Source organism: Diplotaxodon limnothrissa, linkage group LG3 (genome assembly GCF_057381915.1).
Source record: "Diplotaxodon limnothrissa isolate DT_005_m linkage group LG3, D_limnothrissa_male_GT1.1, whole genome shotgun sequence".
Lineage (NCBI taxonomy): Eukaryota > Metazoa > Chordata > Actinopteri > Cichliformes > Cichlidae > Diplotaxodon > Diplotaxodon limnothrissa.
This window is the reverse complement of record NC_140598.1, coordinates 31,063,370-31,081,243: the sequence shown is the minus strand read 5'-3', so window position 1 is coordinate 31,081,243 and position 17,874 is coordinate 31,063,370. Positions and strand designations below refer to the sequence as shown.

At 44.7% G+C, this 17,874-nt stretch overlaps 1 protein-coding gene across 1 annotated transcript; it reads right to left on the bottom strand.

Moving 5' to 3' along the window:
* Window positions 1–3,415: 3,415 nt before the first annotated feature.
* Window positions 3,416–16,836, bottom strand: LOC146635345 (uncharacterized). The gene is made up of 4 exons (XM_085350518.1): window positions 16,620–16,836; window positions 13,086–15,571; window positions 11,927–12,058; window positions 3,416–5,426 (listed from the first exon to the last, which is right to left on the bottom strand). The coding sequence occupies exons 1-4, from the start codon at window positions 16,707–16,709 to the stop codon at window positions 3,416–3,418; spliced, it is 4,719 nt and encodes a 1,572-aa protein (XP_085206644.1). The 5' UTR covers window positions 16,710–16,836.
* Between the last annotated feature and the right edge of the window lie 1,038 nt (window positions 16,837–17,874).

Here is a 17,874-nt window from a genome sequence, read left to right as displayed (position 1 = left end):
TTCTGGGAGCCTCCTAGCTGATGTCCAACAAGGAGAACACCCTGAGGCAATCACAAGAGAAGCTGGGGAGACGATGGGAGATTTTCAGTATGACAATGATCCCAAACACACTGCGAGTGCAGTAAAAGCCCACCATGATACAAAAACACACAGCGGACCACTATCAGTCATGGATTTTCTGAAGCCCAGATATTACTGATGAAGTGTGGGCTCATCCTGACAGAGAACATGACAAAAGACAACATCTAATGTAGAGCTTTGAATGTCCTTCAAAAAGCCTGGAGAACTAGTCCCGCAGACTACTTAAAGGAATTACAAGAAAGATTTGCTAAGTGAGTTCCGGCTGTGTTGAAGAATAAAGGTGGTCATACCAAATATAGACTTGGAAGCTCGTTGACAAACTCTGTTTTTGCCTTATATTTTTTGTTTTTATGTTTTCCAAGAGCTACTACTCTGAAAAATAATTAATTGAAAATTAAGGAATAAATGAGATCTAAAAAGGAAAAGTTTTATGTGTTTTTATTCTCCTGTTTTCCACATTGTTGGTTTAATTGTCCTTCACTCTGATTTCCTGACTCATTTTTATTTTCCTTTCCTTTTTGATTTTTATTCATTTTATGTTGTTGCCACCTATTCTGTTTTACTGATTTTTTAATGTCACCTTTGCATAAAATAATTAAAATTTACTCAGATGAAAGAGATCTGGAGAGGCCTCCCACCTGTTAATCATAACAATCACACAGCTTCAGATACATTTTTCCAGTATTGATAAATTCGTTTATAACGCACTAAACGTACTGTGTGTATATAATGTCTGTAAGCAATCATTTTATATTCTTTTTCTTATATATATATATATACATATATATATATATATATATATGGGCTTAGCAAATTCACTGGGCCACCTTTCACAAAAACCAGAGGACACAAATATGATTCCTTAATGCTTTGTAATTTCAGAATACATTACCTGGTTTACCTGTTTACCTGTTTAGACATTACAAATAACGTTTAAGTTACAAAAAAAAAAATCCCATGGTTTGGCCTGAAGTAGCACAATTACCATTTCTTTGTGTCTGTGAAGGTTCTCAGTCATCCAGGTCATCGTAGTCAAAGGAGCTTGCAAAGAAAAGCGTCTGGACTTCTTTAAGTTGCTTGAAGACGTTTCACCTCTCATCCGAGAAGCTTCTTCAGTTCTAAGGTCAAATGGTGGAGAGTCCCAGATAAGAAGGACAGACGCAACAACATTGTCATCCCCTATGTAGCCGGTGTATCAGAAAAACTCAGGAGAGTTTTCTCCAAGCATGACATCCCAGTGTATTTCAGACCCAGCAACACACTCAGACAGAAACTGGTTCACCCGAAAGACAAAACGCCAAAACACAAACTTAACAACGTGGTGTATGCTGTACAGTGCAGTGAGGAATGCTCAGACCTCTACATTGGAGAGACCAAACAGCCACTTCACAAGCGCATGGCACAACACAGAAGAGCCACCTCCACAGGACAAGACTCAGCAGTCCATCTGCATCTTAAGGATAAAGGACACTCTTTTGAGGATGCCAATGTTCACATTTTGGACAGAGAGGACAGATGGTTTGAAAGAGGAGTGAAAGAAGCCATCTATGTCCACTGTGAGCGACCATCGTTGAACAGAGGCGGGGGTTTACGACACCAACTCTCTGCCATCTATAATCCAGTTTTGAGATCCCTCCCCAGACGCCTTAATGCCCACTCACATCCTGGGCCATCTGACCTCAGGAAATCACATGATAGGGTGGGGCCAGGTTTCACAATGAGCTCACCTGAAACTCTGGCTGATTGGGACCCACACCCAGTTTCACACCTTGGCTCAGGCGATTAGAGGATCATCAGGAGGTCCTTTTGTCCCTCTGTGGGGGGTCACTCCCACTAGGTTTAAATCTGGGACTCTCCACCATTTGACCTTAGAACTGAAGAAGCTTCTCGGATGAGAGGTGAAACGTCTTCAAGTAACTTAAAGAAGTCCAGACGCTTTTCTTTGCAAACTCCTTTGACTACCACTTCTTTGCTTTCATAATATGATGATGCAACTTTAGACCAGATGTGCACTTCCAGTCTGTTGACTGGTATAAAAAGCAAATAAAAAACAAACCCAAAACCCGATGATTCATATCCGTGAACACAAATGCACAGGCAGCTATTTGTGACTTTACCCCCCCACATTTTGCTACTAGACTGGGCCAGACCCCAAACACCCCAAAAAACTATTTTTTTTGCTAGCTTGGGAGTTGTGGAGGGTTGAGCTAACCCTCTTCCCTACTGTTTTCATTTGGTTGTAGGAGCTGGAGTGGGCAAGTTAATGACTTGCATGTCTTTGTTACCTTTCATTGTCAGGCATGTCAGATTTCGTGTTGTTGGTTTTTTTTTTTTTTTTTAAATCGTAAGTCAAATTTGTTCCATGTAAGTTCGTACTTTATGTTTAATGTGAAAATAAATGCAGCCGCCCTTTTCTACAAATCCCCTGTGGGAGAGGAGCTGGAGTGGGCAAGTTAGTGATTTGGAGGTCTGTGTTTCTTTTACTTTTCATTGTCAAACAACGCAGGAACACACCAGTGTAACCAGTTTGAAAAAAGAAAAGAAAAAAAGATCCGTTACCACGATAAGCTAATGTCACGTATTTTTAGCAATGGACCCCAGTACATAAATCCAAATTCCATTCAAATATATGATGAGTCAGAAAGCTTTAATGAGTCATTACTTCTCCATCTGTTTTACAAGCCACTGCCAACATTGCTCATACATTTGAGTAAAAAAAGCATTTTTTTTACATTACTGTAAAAGATTTTTTTTTTAAACCAAACTTTTATTCAGATTTTTTTTTTTTGCACACAGAACATGTAAACGCACAAACATCCACTCACTTACACAAGCATGTGTCCGAGTGTCATTACCAAATTCAGTCATCATTCCCCTGAAAAGGCCAGTTTTGTTCAGGTTTACACCTTGTCTTTTACTTTTAGTCTAGAGCTACCGGTTTTGTGGACTACATGTGATTGAGAGCGCTTCACTCTGGACTCATCCTTACACTTTTTTTTTTCTTAAGCAGTTTGAACATGGGAAAAAAAACAAAAACCAACCAATTGATAGCGAGGTTTGGAGGGGGTTTCACCCGCTTGCCTCAACGATTAAAATAATAAAAGTAATACAAAAGTACATGACAGTGCTCATGTCTAAACAATCAGTTTATTGGTGCTGCCTCAGAAAACAAGTTTATTTTGAAAATCAGTCACTAGGAATGTGTTTGTACTCGAGTTAAATTCTAAATAAACAAGTTTATAAATGGTTCATGAAAAATGATGCTAAAAGTATAATGCAACAGTTTGTCCCTGACATTTATTCCGAACATTTAAATCTCTCGTTTCATCGTGTCCTACGTGGCGGAGCGTTCGTATGGATGGGTGTCAGTGGTAGAAGTGGAGTTATACTCCGAGATGATGTGATTGTCCATGTGGGGCTCAAAGTCCCTCTGAGCGTATTTTGGTGGTGGAGGCTCAGAGTCAGGGGGGAGGTTATGTTTTGAATCAGGATCAACGTGGTTGGGGGGCCGGAGAAGATTCGGGTCCATGCCGAGTTCGGACTTTCTGTGCGAGGCGTTGAATGTAATGCTGTGTTCAGAGGGAGTAGAGGAGGAGGAGAAGGCTGTGTGGTTCAAGTGTCCGTCAATCAAACAAGACGAATGCAAGTTAGCAGGTGCAACAAGACCCACCGAGAGTGGCTTTCCCTCGCAGTTCAGCACCGACGCCGTCTCCTCGCCTGTCCGTCCTCCCGAGGCCGGACTGGAGGAGTGGAAGTCAACTGGAAGCAGGTTCACGGTGGACGGCGTGGCAGCTGTTGTCAAGCCAATTAGAGTCAGATTACTGGAACAGGGGGAGTTAGGGGGTGAGACATCATTCTGAGTCCTGGAATCACTAACAGAAACGGGAAGTGATGTGTCGTGAGAGTTGACTCCTGAGTACATGCCGCTACGTGCCGGGGGACCTCCAGCAGCACTGCTGAATCGATGAAAGTCAACGGGTGATGCCCAGAAGGAGTTGTGAGTCTTATTCCTGCAGCTGGCGGAGGTAGAGTGAGCAGGAGCTGGCTTCTCTTTGGACCAGCCAGCAGCTGAGTGGAAATCAATGTCCGATGAAGAATTCACAGGATTTAAGTCGACGGGTGAGAGGATGGAAGATATTCCCATCGTGCTCTCCCTGGTGGAATGTAAAGCTGAGGAGTTTAAGGAGTAATAACGAGAAGCCGTGGGAGTCGAATCACACGCAAAAGAAGAGGAAGAGGGAGCGACAGGAGGTTTGTGACCGGAGCGATCGAAGTCAGTGGTTAGTGCTCGGACTTTAGAGAGAGCAGCTGAAACGCTGCTCATGTTGGCCGGCTTGCTGCTCAATGCGAACGTGCTGGTCAGATGTCTCTTCAGTGCAGAAATGGGCGGGATGGACTCGCTGTCGTCAGGCAGCTTCGCGGGCGAACAGGAGTCGGTGGGATTTAAACTATGCAGAATTGGTCCGGCAGAGGTGTGATCTGAGTGGAGGTCTTTGTTAAAGATAGGGGAGCGGCGTGGACTCCCAGCATCTTTGTGTTTTAGTGGTGGCGGCGTGTTCCTGTTGTATGACCGAACCGGGCTGGCCTGTCTGAGGAGCGGAGGGGCATCCCTCCCCTCCTTCCATTGCTTGAGTTGAGATGGCGAGTTTATGGACGTAGCGTCCTGATTCTGGACTGGCTGCTCCTCAGAGAAAGTGGATTTCCAGCTGTCCTGCTGTTGATGAGCCTGACTAACGCCACACGGATCTCGGTAGCGCCTTTTTTTGGAGTCTGGGGAACAGCTGGCGTCAATGTCCAACGGGGCTTCACGTTTAGGTGCAGCGATCCTGTCCAGGTCACTTAGGATGGAGGCCAAGAGGTGGCTGTCAGAGGTTGAAGCTTCAGTATGTCTTTTATGAAGAAGATCAGTCATTACGCGGGCAGCATCCTGGTCTCCCATTGGTCGAGAGCCCACGCTCACAGAGCCCATGTTTCTGTGACTGTCGGCGTTGGGTGTCTTTGGATCTGTCGCTTTGATTGGTCCTTCTACATCAACATCCAGGTTCTCCACGTCCACCTCGTGATCGCTGTTGTCAATGGCGATCAGTCTAGCTGCCTTGGAACGGCCCGCCAGCTCTGTGTCCGACCCATCGTATCCTCGGTCCAGAATGTCAACGGGAAGCTCTCCGATTTCAGCGTCCAAAACGCCGCCCACACTGGCCGAATGCACCAATGGAAGCGGAGGAAGGTCTGAGAAGTCGACGGTCTGCTGGCTGCTGAGTGGGCTGCTGCTGATACTGCCGCTATTTTTGTTGTTGGCGTCGTCGTGGGTGCTGTCGCTGTCCAGGGTGATGATGACCGGAGAGCTGACAGAGAGAAAGACAAAGAAATAAAATCAGAATAAAATCAGAAATAAATAACAGCAACAACCCTCATCACTTGAGTCTTCTGTGATCAATAATGGTGTTCTTCTACAAAGGGATCAATACATAGATCAATCCCACCTGAAGTACATATTGTGGTAAAAATCTTAACGTTATCCATCCATCCATTCGCTTCCGCTTCTCCTTTTCAGGGTCGTGGGGGGCGCTGGAGCCTATCCCAGCTGTCATAGGGCGAGAGGCGGGGTACACCATGGACAGGTCGCCAGTCTGTCGCAGGGTTAACACACAGGGACAGACAACCATTCGCACTCACATTCACTCGCACATTCACAGCTAGTGGCAATTTGAATTATCCAATTAACCTATCCCCACAAGCTGCATGTCTTTGAACGGTGGGAGGAAGCCGGAGTACCCGGAGGGAACCCACACAAACACGGGGAGAACATGCAAACGCCACACAGAAAGACCCCGGCCTGATGGTGGAATTGAACTCAAGACCTTGCTGTGCGGCAACAGTGCTAACCACCGTGCTGCCTATCTTAACGTTATTAAAGATTTTATTCAGCATTTGTGAGCATTTATAGCCTTATTAGTGCAGAAGACACCCACATGACATTTGTTGGACTGGTGAACACATTTTAACTCTGCAGTAAGCACAAAACTGAGTTGGTGTCAATTTTTAGCAGAGGTTAAAACTGCTTTTTTTTCCTGGAAATTTTTACTGTACTTACGGAGCTTACAAATAATACATATTTAATCCTGTAATGTGTATCGTATCTGTGAAAAACCCAAATAAAACTTTTAAGAAACCATCTGCACAAATAGCAAAAATTATTCATTTAAATTAAAATTTGTATCTGCAAAATGATATTTATTTTCCTTTTTTCTTCCTAGTAAAAGGTTCAACAAACAGGTTTTTTTTGGCATTTATTTAATTGTTCAGGCTTTACAAGGTGAAAAACCTCAAATTTGGACGTTTTATTTGGGGAAATTGTAAAGTTCAGCCATTTCTTTTGTTATTAACCTCCTAGGACCTGCCGTCCACATATGTGGACATCACATTTTGGGTTATTTAGACTAAAATACTCAATTTTGCTCTACATGGGCCTGATATCCACTTACGAGGACATTATACTGCCACTGTTCTATCAAAATTTGAAACGAATATCCTCATATGTGGCTCTTATTTTTCTTAAAAACAAAAATAAGGTTAAAAAAAAAAAATCTTTGTTTTTACATTCATCAGGCCCCAATATGCCCAAATATCAAAGAAAAATTAAAAATGCATGTCGTGGAAGAGTTCGGGTCTTAGGAGGTTAAAGTAACGTTTTGAACAAAAAAGTAGATTCTACTCATAATGTTTGCATCACCAGAAACAAAAATGAAATTGGACAAGAAAATTGCAGTCTCTGCACCTACGTGAATGTTCCCCGCAGATGGCTATAATCAAGCTTTTCTGCAGACACAGTGTCTGAAGGTTAATAATGAAACAAAAGATGGAAGCTCTGCCAATAAAATTTTAAGTCAAACAGGCAGATTTCCTCAGGAAGGCAACAGAAGTGGAGCCATCATCAGAGATGGATGAACTCTCTAAACACAAAGGAAAGGAGCTTCAATGCTTCCTTACTTGCCTCATTTAGCAGAGGATACATTGAAGCATCATTCATGAAAGGAAAAGAGATAATGACATCACAAAATTCCCTGAGACAAACAAAATACCTGCTAAGTGTTAGATGATATTAATGTTTACCATCCGTTACACGCTACAACCTGATGTTGACCCTTAAATAGCTGAACTCTGAACGCCACGCTGCTGCAACCTTAAAAATTACCGTATTTTTCAGACCATGAGGCGCATTAAGGGAAACAAAACAGTCAGATAACTTAAACTTTACTCAACTCATTCTTCTTGCCTTGTCTACTTCCGTACCATTGATTCATTAATGTTGAATTCTCTCGCAGCTGCTCTATTCCCATGTTGTTGCAGTATATTAATGACCCAAATACATGAATGTACTATTGCTGTGTGATTTATTACTATTACTGAAGGTTACTCGCCATACCAATACCAACTAGATATTTAAATCTTAATATAAATGAGTAACAGTAGAGTGGACATTAGGTAAGACTGCACTTTTTGCAGCAATCTTGTATAGAAAACTATTCCACGCGTATATAAAACAGGTCTGTGGCTCCGAACCGTAGTAAAGGGACCTCTGACTAATACGCCAGGTTCCGTGTTGAGCTTGTAGCCGAAAACTAGCTTTACTTTGTTGTCTGCGTCAACTTTGCTAGCGAGAGACAGAGAGAGGCGTTGAAACGCTACTCCACTGGAACTTATTGTTTCACATGAACACCGTGTACAGTCAAGTCTTAATAGCTTACTTACAACTGGACTTGTCAGGCACTCTTTTTGGCTGCAGTGGTCATTATTATATTTACATGCTTCCAGCTCCCGTTTCTGCTCGGTGACAACTTGTACTTTTCAACTCTCCTTTTTTGCACACAACAGGTATGGCAGTCCATTCTCCCTGCAGCATGGACTAAACTGCCCATGAGGCTACATTCTTTAGGGCTAGGCCTGTAACACTCTGCCTATTGCCTTGATATAAAATTTTTAGAGTAATAATTTTCGCAAGTAGAGGTGACATGGGCCGTGAGATTGAGACACAGGCATTAGAGCCTGCTAATGCGTGTTTTGTTCGGGTTTCCATCCATGCCATGCCAGCCATGTTTTTTCGCACACAATGCATTCTGGGACGAGGACGTGTATTGGTTGTCGGCAGTTTTCCATCGGTGCTTTCGTTCAGCTAACCTGTTTTGTTTTTTAAAGTGTAGCAACAGTTTTAATTAACTTGCCTATTAGTGACCTGGTTACGACTTGGTAGACCAGCACTATCTGGTCTTTGAGTCTGACGTTATTAGCCATGTCTGGGCCCAAACTCAAATGATCACTGCAGCATTACGGAGAGTTGAAAAACTGTCTAAATTTGCTCATCTGTAATAAAATGATCAGCGTTCTGCTCTGCCAGGTGTAACAATTAAGTTTAACATCCAGGCATCCATGAAAACGGAATTTACGTTAACTGAGTTAGAAGTTAGCAGGCAATTAGTTTGCTAGCTTCCATCTAAATATAATATACCATGTTCTGACCGAGAGATTTATTTAACAAATTAAAACGTACAGCTCTGCTATCACTTCCAACATAAATGACAACAGGAAACTAAACAGCAGTGACTTTTGTAGGGTTACTGAAGTTGGGCTAATGATAATGATGTGCTACGTGATCGCTAGCGCGACAAGCTATGTTAGCATAATATAAACAGTAAAGCTGGAGGACGAACGCTAACGAACAGAGGACTTATGTTTGCAAAGTTTGGTGTAAATGTTACAGAGCTGCGGTGATGTCACCGTTTGCAGGTCCTTAAACTTAGACTGCGTTACTGGATATAATGCCTGTGTTACAACTGTTGCAGTATAATACTGCTGCTGCTGGCACTTTGTTGGAATTGGACGTCATCACTAACATTGCAGGGTGGAAATCCCATCGTTAAGTCTGACGTCACTAGCCGTGTCTGGGTCTAAACTCCGCTGCAGGTCCATATATCAAACGATCACTATGGCATTACTGAGAGTAGAAAAACTGTCCAAAGTCTTTCATATTTAATAAAATGATCAGCGTTCTGCTCTACCAGGTGTTTAACAATTGAGTTAATTGAGTTTAACATCCAGGCATCCATGAAAACGGAATTTATAACATTTAACGGAGTTAGAAGTTAGCAGGGAGTTAGCTCGCTAGCTTCTATCTAAATACAATATAGCATGTCCTGACTGCGGGGTTTTGGAAACAAATTAAAACGTACAGCTCTGCTATCACTTCCAGCATAAATGAAGACAGAAAACTAAACTGCAGTGACGTTTGTAGGGTTACTGAAGTTGGGCTAGCTGGTATATAATGATGTGCTACGTGACCGCTAGCGACACAGCTATGTTAGCATAATATAAACAAGCTAACTTTTTTTCTCACTGGATAAAAGTTACCGTGAGTGTTCTCGGTGGTCAGGAACAAATGTAATCGCATGGCAGGATGCTGTAAAAGGACCAAACTTTAGCCAGGAGAACAACTGAGATAATCCATCCACAATACGAGGTTAGTCATTCTTATACTGCTGCATGGGCTGGGCTGTAGCTACATCCTAAGGTTTTAAAAACTGAGCTTAAATAAATGATTAGCGGTAATAAAAGCCGAGGGAGGTCAACAGTGATCACTGACTGTTTTAGGAGCTTTTCTTAAATAGAAGAAAATACTTAACATTAAACATGTTAGCAACACAAAAGCCATATTAAACGCAGACTACTTTAGGCCCGGAAGTAGGATTCATCACGTCATCACTTAACGACTGGATAGACAGGTGAAACACGATATATCATGTTCTGACTGAGAGATTTCTGGAAAAAAAAAAAAAAAAACGTAAACGTACAGCTCTGTTATCACTTCCAACATAAATGAAGACAGAAAACTAAACAGCAGTGACGTTTGTAGGGTTACTGAAGTTGGGCTAGCTGGTATATAATGATGTGCTACATGCCGCTAGCGACACAGCTCATGGCAGGATGCTGTAAACGAACCAAACATCAGGAGAACCACCAAGATAATCCATCCACAATACGAGGTTAGTCATTAATATACTGCTGCATGGGCTGGTCTGTAGTTACATCGTAAGGGTTTAAAAACTGAGCTTTAAAATGATTAGCGGTAATAAAAACCACGAGAAGCCGACAGTGATCACTGACTGTTTTTAGGGGCTTGTTGAGATTAAATCGAACAAGATACAAAACATTAAAACATGTTAAAAACACAACAGTCTTATTAAATGCAGACAACTTTGGGCCTGGAAGCACGATTCATCATGTTATCACTTAAAGACCAGATACCGGTCATGGCTGCCCAAAGAACATCTGGATTAAGACAAACGGCTTAAAAAAGTTTTGGTACTTTACAACAAACCTTCTCAGTCGCCGTTGCCATTGGCAAGCAGTAGCCGCATAGACACCAGTAGTTTTCCCTCACTCTCTCGTCCTCGTGTGACGGATTGTTTTCATCTTCATCTAAACTAAGTACTTGTTGACTATTTTCATTCGCTCTCTCGGTTTGATCTGGTTCAAACTGGAAAGGTTGAACAGAAGCCATTTCCAGTGCACTGCTAACTGTGAACTCGATGCGGTGCAACCATATGACGTCACTACCCAGAGTGTATTGAGAAGTAAATAACAATGGCGGCCTACTGGTAAATGGTTTTATATAAAATGTGTTTAAAAGGAAAACATTTGGCATATTTTAATACCACATGTGTTATTGAAAGCACAGTACATATTTTAACGCAAACATGTCTTGATAGCCGGGGTTCCCTTTAAAAGAAGACGCAGTGCAGCAGATCACTTTTGGACTAACAAAGAAAGTAATGTCTTGATGCATTCTCAATCATCCAGGAAAGTAAATCTCCAAAAGCTGATTCTGTTCATCTGGACGTAGCGTTTTGTGGGAGAAAGGTTTCGTCACTCATCAAAGTGACTTCTTCAGTCTCAGCTGACTGCAGGTTTCCCCAAATCTTATAAACCAGGGGTGGGCAACTCCAGGCCTCGAGGGCCGGTGTCCCTGTAGGTTTTAGATGTGTCCTTGAACCAACACAGCTGATTTAAATGGCTAAATTACATCCTGCAGTTCTCCAGAGGCCGGGTAACGAACTAATCATGTGATTCAGGTGTGTTGACCCAGGGTGAGATCTAAAACCTGCAGGACACCGGCCCTCAGGGCCTAGAATTGCCCACCCCTGTTATAAACAGTACATTTGCATAATGACTGAAACCAGCCCACTGAAGGAACAATGGGCTGGGAGGTCAGTTCCTTAATCATAATTATGCAAATTGTCATGACCATTGATCAACAACCACTGACCAAAACCCACTGATCAATGGCCATGAGTACCATTCACAGAGAGTTGGGGAATGGCTGCAATCACAGCATTGTAAGATGGCGAAAGATGTACCCTTAGGCCCCCTCCTCGAAAGAAAGTAATATATCCTAAACAAACCAGAGAAATACAGGCAGAAAAATCCACCTTTAGGCTGGAAATGTAGCAGCAGAAATGTAGCAGCCTGTAATTTCTAAATAGCATTTCTGTTCCCCGTCTGTGAGCAAAGTGTGATGCAGGGATTGAAAAAGACTTGTAGAGTGGATGTGTAACATCTCACATTCAAAAACTGATATCACCTGTGCAAACGGTACACCTGATAATGATCAACAGAAGTGTTTCATCACTGTGTTCATTTAAAATAACTGATTTCACAGTTAATCAGGTGACGACCACTTCGCTTCGTCTCAGACTCTTCTTTACGTGTTAATTACTGTCAGCTGTATGAATTTGTGTAACGTGCTAAAACAAACCTTTTTTTCCCCTCCCAGCAGTGTGACACCTCGTACCTGCTCTGCTGAGCCTTGCGATGACGTTTCCGGCGCCGTTTGTGGGCAGGAGGCTGCGCCCCGTCGGCGGTGATGGTGCCCTCGTAGATGATCTCCACGCTGGGGCTGCGGTCTTGTCTGGACCTCCGGCTGCTGCAGAGGGAGAGCATGGAGTGAGCAACTTCTGGAAACGTCATTAAAACACCTGAACCACAGGAAGCTATTGAGAGGTCTTCCTCATCTGTTGAGCTGAGCACTTCACACAACAGCTGGTGAGATGTTTCAGCTGACAGTTTTAGAGTCAGGAAAGCAACTCTAAAAAAAGAAATCAACAGTAAGAGGAGAAACAACACGCGAACATGAAGCCTTTTCATTGCTGAAAAGAAAATCCCAAACATTAATATTAGACTGAGGTTCATTTAAACTTAAGAAAATACAACAAAACTGTGTCTGTTTCCAGAATAAAGAGGAATACGTTAATGCTGATCTCTCGTGGTAAAGGATTCATTTTTCGTGCATCGTCCCCTGAATAAAGAGCTGCAGCTTAGTGATTAACCAAAGATAATCATTTTCAAAACCTAAACACTTGCTTCTTCTGTTTACCTATCAATCAGATCTAGCTAGAAGCAGCCATCACATCAAAATGTATAAACAATGTTGCTAGGCACCACTGGCCTGCGGGAACGCTTTTACATTAATATTTATGGGTTCAAAATCACATCCCCTGTGGGGAATTCATTTACATGATTTTGAAAATCACAAGAGGTCAAAACGATGAGAACCAACAGGTAACATCCCAGGTAGGAAATGTTTCTTAGTTTCACCGTACAACCAGTGACATCATGTCTGCTTGTGCAAGTCGCGCTTTGTGGTAGCTTCAGTCGGCAAAATAAATGTGTCAAATTACCGAAAAACTTAGTAGCTCAAGTTTTTCACTCAAAGCACTGTCCTGTGATTTTAAAACAACCTTTTTGTCAATTTGAAGAAAATCAGAGTGCCTTATGGTCCGAAAAATACGGTACAAGTCAAATGAAACCCAAATCAGAGGTGAGGGTGGTGGGTGAAACCGGCTTATCCTGCAAATCAAAATTTGTCAAAAACAGTCAATAATAGACCACTGATAATTTACACTCTTCTGGAAAGTCTAATAATAATAATAATAAATCCAGTGGCCTCTTACCTCTCGCCACCGTAGCCACTGCTCGCCCGCCTGTGCCTCTCCCTTCTCCTTCCTCTGTCTCGCTCCTTCCTCTTCCTCCTCTCTTTCCTCTTCTCCTTGCGAATACCGCCACTGCCGCTCGGCCTCCATGTGGGATCCTTGACATTGTTGTCCAGGTGGCGGCTCTTGCATTTCCTTTTCCCGCCGGGTTTTTCTCCGTGATGAGCGCTGTCGCTGGGGGACAGCGTGGGCGTCGGTGGCGTCCGCGGTGGTGGTGGGGGAGGACGTGGTGAGGACGAGGAGAGGGATGGTGAAGAGGCAGAGGAGGTGAGAGGGGACACCTGGGCGCAGGGGTACTCCCAGCTGGAGTCCGGCGGGCTGGGCGACGGCGGGGAGCTGGAGTCAGCGCTGGAGTCAAACGGAGGCGAGGAGCGGTGCCGCATCATGGCGGGATAAATGGAGCGATTTGGGTTGAACAGAGTGCCACTTTTCCTGTGCTGATTGCTGCTGCGTTCTTGCCTTCTCTTCCTCCTCTTCTCTCTTGCTGCCTCACTGGTGGACTTCCTGTCTCTCCAGCTCCCCATCTCCTGCTGCCGCTCAGTCTCTCCAGGCGTCGCCGGGCTGAGCGTGCACACAGAGCTCCTGCTCCGACCAGAGCTCCCTGACCATGAGCGTGCACGTGAGCGCTGTCCTGCCACCTCGCCAATTTTCTGCCCCTTGTCCTGCTCCTCTCTGTAAGTACCTGATGTGGAGGGAGGGATCGCTGGTAGGTAAGAGAGGGGAGGTGTTGCAGAGGGGGGAGGAGGAGCCTCCTCCTCTTTCTTCTTCTCTACCTCCTCTTCTTCTGTGTCAGAGGAGAGCTGCACCAACTCTGGCGTCCGTTCTGCAATCGGCTTCTTGTACCCAACGATGAGACACTCATCCTCTTCTCCCTGCCTTTCTCCTCCATCCTGATTGGCTGCCTCCGGCAGGGCAGGACTGAACGAAGATGAAGGCTCGGCGGTGGAGTAGGAGGGGCCTGGGGTTTCATCGTCCCAACCCGAAAGGCTAAGGACACTCGCTGTTTGGATGGGGTCATCTTGAGCTCCCACCTCCCTCCCCAGCCTCTCCTCGGACCCTCCCCCTGCCCCCCTCTCTTCATCCTCCCCCTCGGAGATGGCAATGACAGAGCTGCCATCGGACGAGCTGCTCATCCCATCCAGTTCCACTGCAGCGTCCGGTGGCTCGTACACCGCCTGCAGGTCATAGTTCTCCAGGCTGAGCGACGAGCGGGCGAAGCTGATGAGCTCATGCAGGAAGTGCTCAGTGCGTGCCAGCAAGAATGGCCGCAACTCTTCTTCTATGTTGGGTGTATTCTCCAGGCCGTGGCGGGCGAGCCTTGCCATGATGATGCGCTGAACGATGTCAACCAACGAGGTGTGCGAGCCATACAGCACCGTGAGCTCCCTCCGCAGCCAGGGGCGGAGCCTGTTCAAGTGGGCAGGGTTCCGACGGAAGCTATCTGCCGTGATGTCACGCTGTCCCTCGTTGCCGTGTACTCCGGCAACCCCACGGACCCGAATGCCACAGCGATAGAGGCCACGGCGAAAAGCCACCGTCTCTCTCTCCCTAAGTCGACGCACGGTTCCACCTTCACGCTGCAAACGCTGCCTTGCCGCTAAGCGAGTCATCAGTCGCCGTGATGCCCGGTCATTGGGGGCAATGGGTGCCACTGCCCCTCCAAGGCCTGTTAGTCCTTCAAATATCACACCGCGCTCCACCAAATCAGCACCTCCTCTTATCCTCTGTTCCTCCCCATCCTCACTGTCCTCAGCAACGACTGGAGGGTGAGGAAGAGGAGGGAGTGGAAGGGGAGGGGAATCGAGGTACCACTCCCAACTCCCTGCCCTCTCCTCCGCCCTTCTGGCCCCTCTCTCCCTCCGCCGCCTCCTTGTTGTTGTCTCGCCAGCCTCTGACACCCGGTGCCGCCTCAGCATTAGCCTCATTTGATGGCTGCTTCTTGCAGCTGACGCCATCGCTGCCACCATTGCCACAGTAGCGGCCACGCTGCTGCTGGGGGGCGCTGAGCGTAGTGTATATTCCTTGAAGTCATCCTCAGCTTGGTTCCGGTAAAAGATTGAAGCAAAGGGCTGCTTGCAAAGCGGACACTCTGGCTTTTTGTGAGACCACTCCTGGATGCACGGGAAGCAGAAGCGGTGCTTGCAGCGGTCCAGGAATGCCAAGTTGTTGAAACGGTCCAGGCAGATGGGGCACTTGGAGTCAGGCGACGCCTCCTCTGCTGCCATCAGATGGGGGCGTGCTGACGTTGAGGCGGAGGACGCGGGTGGAGACAAGGACGAGGAGGATGTGGCCGCAGTAGAAGATCTGCTAGCGTTTTTCCTCCTGCTGCCACTCTCTCGACTCTTCTGCTCTTCATCTTCCTCCAGCGCAGCACCACGTCCTGCAGCACCTGCGGCTGCATTGTCACGGCGGCGAACGCGCAGCTTCATTCGCGTCGGTGCCATCACCTGAAAACAAACAACGCAGGAAGAAATGTGTCCTTATTCAGCTTTCAGGATTCAGAACTGTTGAGTACAGGTGAAATGACACCTGCTGAGAACAAAAACAAAGTCCTGGATTACAAATTAATCAGGTCACATGGCTCCCCAGTGCTTCACTTTGATCTAAAAACACAGGAAAGCTGTGGCACCAACACAGCTAGCAGCTACTGCTTCTTTGTCACTCTTTAAATTTCGCTACCCATTTGACTTTCTGCTTTTATATTTGACTTTTTATTGAAAAATAACTTAACTGTAAATCAAAGCCCCTCTTGTGGTGCTGTTCTTTATAGATTTATACTTCACTGATGCTCCTTGTAGCCACTATGTTAGCGTGCTAACACTGACTAACTGAAGCTCACAGTCAGGATTGAACACTGCGGTAAACACTTTGCACCTGTCAGAGCCTCTGTTTGTTTAAATCATCCGTCTGTTTAACCCTCCGTCTGTGGAAACCCTTCACACAGTTGTGTTAATATTAACACTGATTATTATTCTAATTATTCACCCAATTACCGACACGGAAGGACTCCCCTGAGTTTGTTAGCCTGCTAACACACCAGCTAGCTGTTAGCTAAGCCTTCCATTTTGCTTAATTCTATCAATTCTATAAGGACCTTTAATTTTGCAAAGATTATTCGCGAAAAATCTAATTGTTTAAATTAAATATGTTTTTTTGTTTAAAGATTTTCAAGCTAGGGATGCTCATCGTTGCTTAAAAACCCTACATGCTATCTCTGGCTAACAGAAGCTCCCTGCCTGTTAGCATTTAGCCCACATTTGTTATTTTCTACGGTCATTATAAAAATCTGCGTTTAATTACTTGGCTTTACTCTTTAATTCTTTCTCCATAACAACAATGATGTTTTAAAACATTATATTGTTTATTTTATTACTTACAACATATTCTAGCAGGACCGATGCCGAGGTTGCTACCAGACCAACATGCTAACCAAAGCTAGCCGGGTTCAAACAAACGGCTTCCCCCAGCCTGTTAGCATGCCTGTTAGCTTCGTACCTGAGCTGAGGAAGCAGCAGGCTCCGCGGGTTGCTCCTCATCCGGATTCTTTCTCCTCCTCCGGGTCGAGCTCCGCGCTTTCAGCGGCATCCGCCGTCACCGAGCTCAGCGATGGCCCCGGACACACACTGTATCGATCCGTTTAGAAACCGACTGCTGTGAGAAACACACACATCTGCCTGTCACTGTCCTCAGAAGCGACGCTCCTCACAGCTGGAACGAGAAAAACGCCGCGATGGATGATGGGAAATACAATGACAGTCGAGTTTTCTTCGTCTTCTTCTGTGGTCAGCCCCCACAATCAGTTTATCACTGCCACCTAGTTGGGTGGGGTGATGGTACGAGGATTCTGAATGCAATCTGCAGCACAGGGTGTGAGGGACAGCACGGGGGGATCTATGGGCTCAAATATTTTGCACTTGTAAATAAGGATTTGTATGTGTGTAAAAAAAGAATTTGTGTGTGTGTAAAAAAGATTTGTATGTGTAAAAAGAATTTGTGTGTGTGTAAAAAAGATTTGTATGTGTAAAAAGAATTTGTGTGTGCTTAAAAAAGATTTGTGTGTGGACTTAGCCAAAAAATACGTGAGATAGTCTGCACTCAAGTTTCAAGTTACAAGTACGAATTGTGACCCTATTTTTCGTCCTTTCATCTGATTGGCCAATGTCATGTCAATCAGAGAACACATGGGTTTGGCTTTTTTACACACACACAAATTCTTTTTACACATACAAATCTTTTTTACACACACACACAAATTCTTTTTACACACACAAATCTTTTTTACACACACACACAAATTCTTTTTTACACATACAAATCCTGATTTACAAGTACAAAATATTTATGACCACAATTTGAGCCCATAGGGGATCGCAAGATCGTTTCCATGATTAGAAAAATTACTTCAGAGCAAGAGAAGAAGACTCTCCGGGGAGTAGGCATATTATCCCACTTGGGTTAGAGAGGATCAAGGCTGAGATTGTGCATGTGTGCAGGAAGGATAGTGGATGTATTGGAAAAAAGAATGTTGATAAGTGCAATCTAGATGACTTGTATACCCCCAGTCTATATTTGAAATCAACTGTAGAACTACTGTAGTGCTGATCTTTAGCCTAAATTTAAGATGTTTAACAACAACTATTCATGAGTTTCAGTCATTTCTTACACAGCCCCTGAATTCTCAGTAAAGTAGTTTGCACACTAACAAGCATTTTCCTGAATCTGATCTCTGTTCATGGGGACAGAGGCCAAT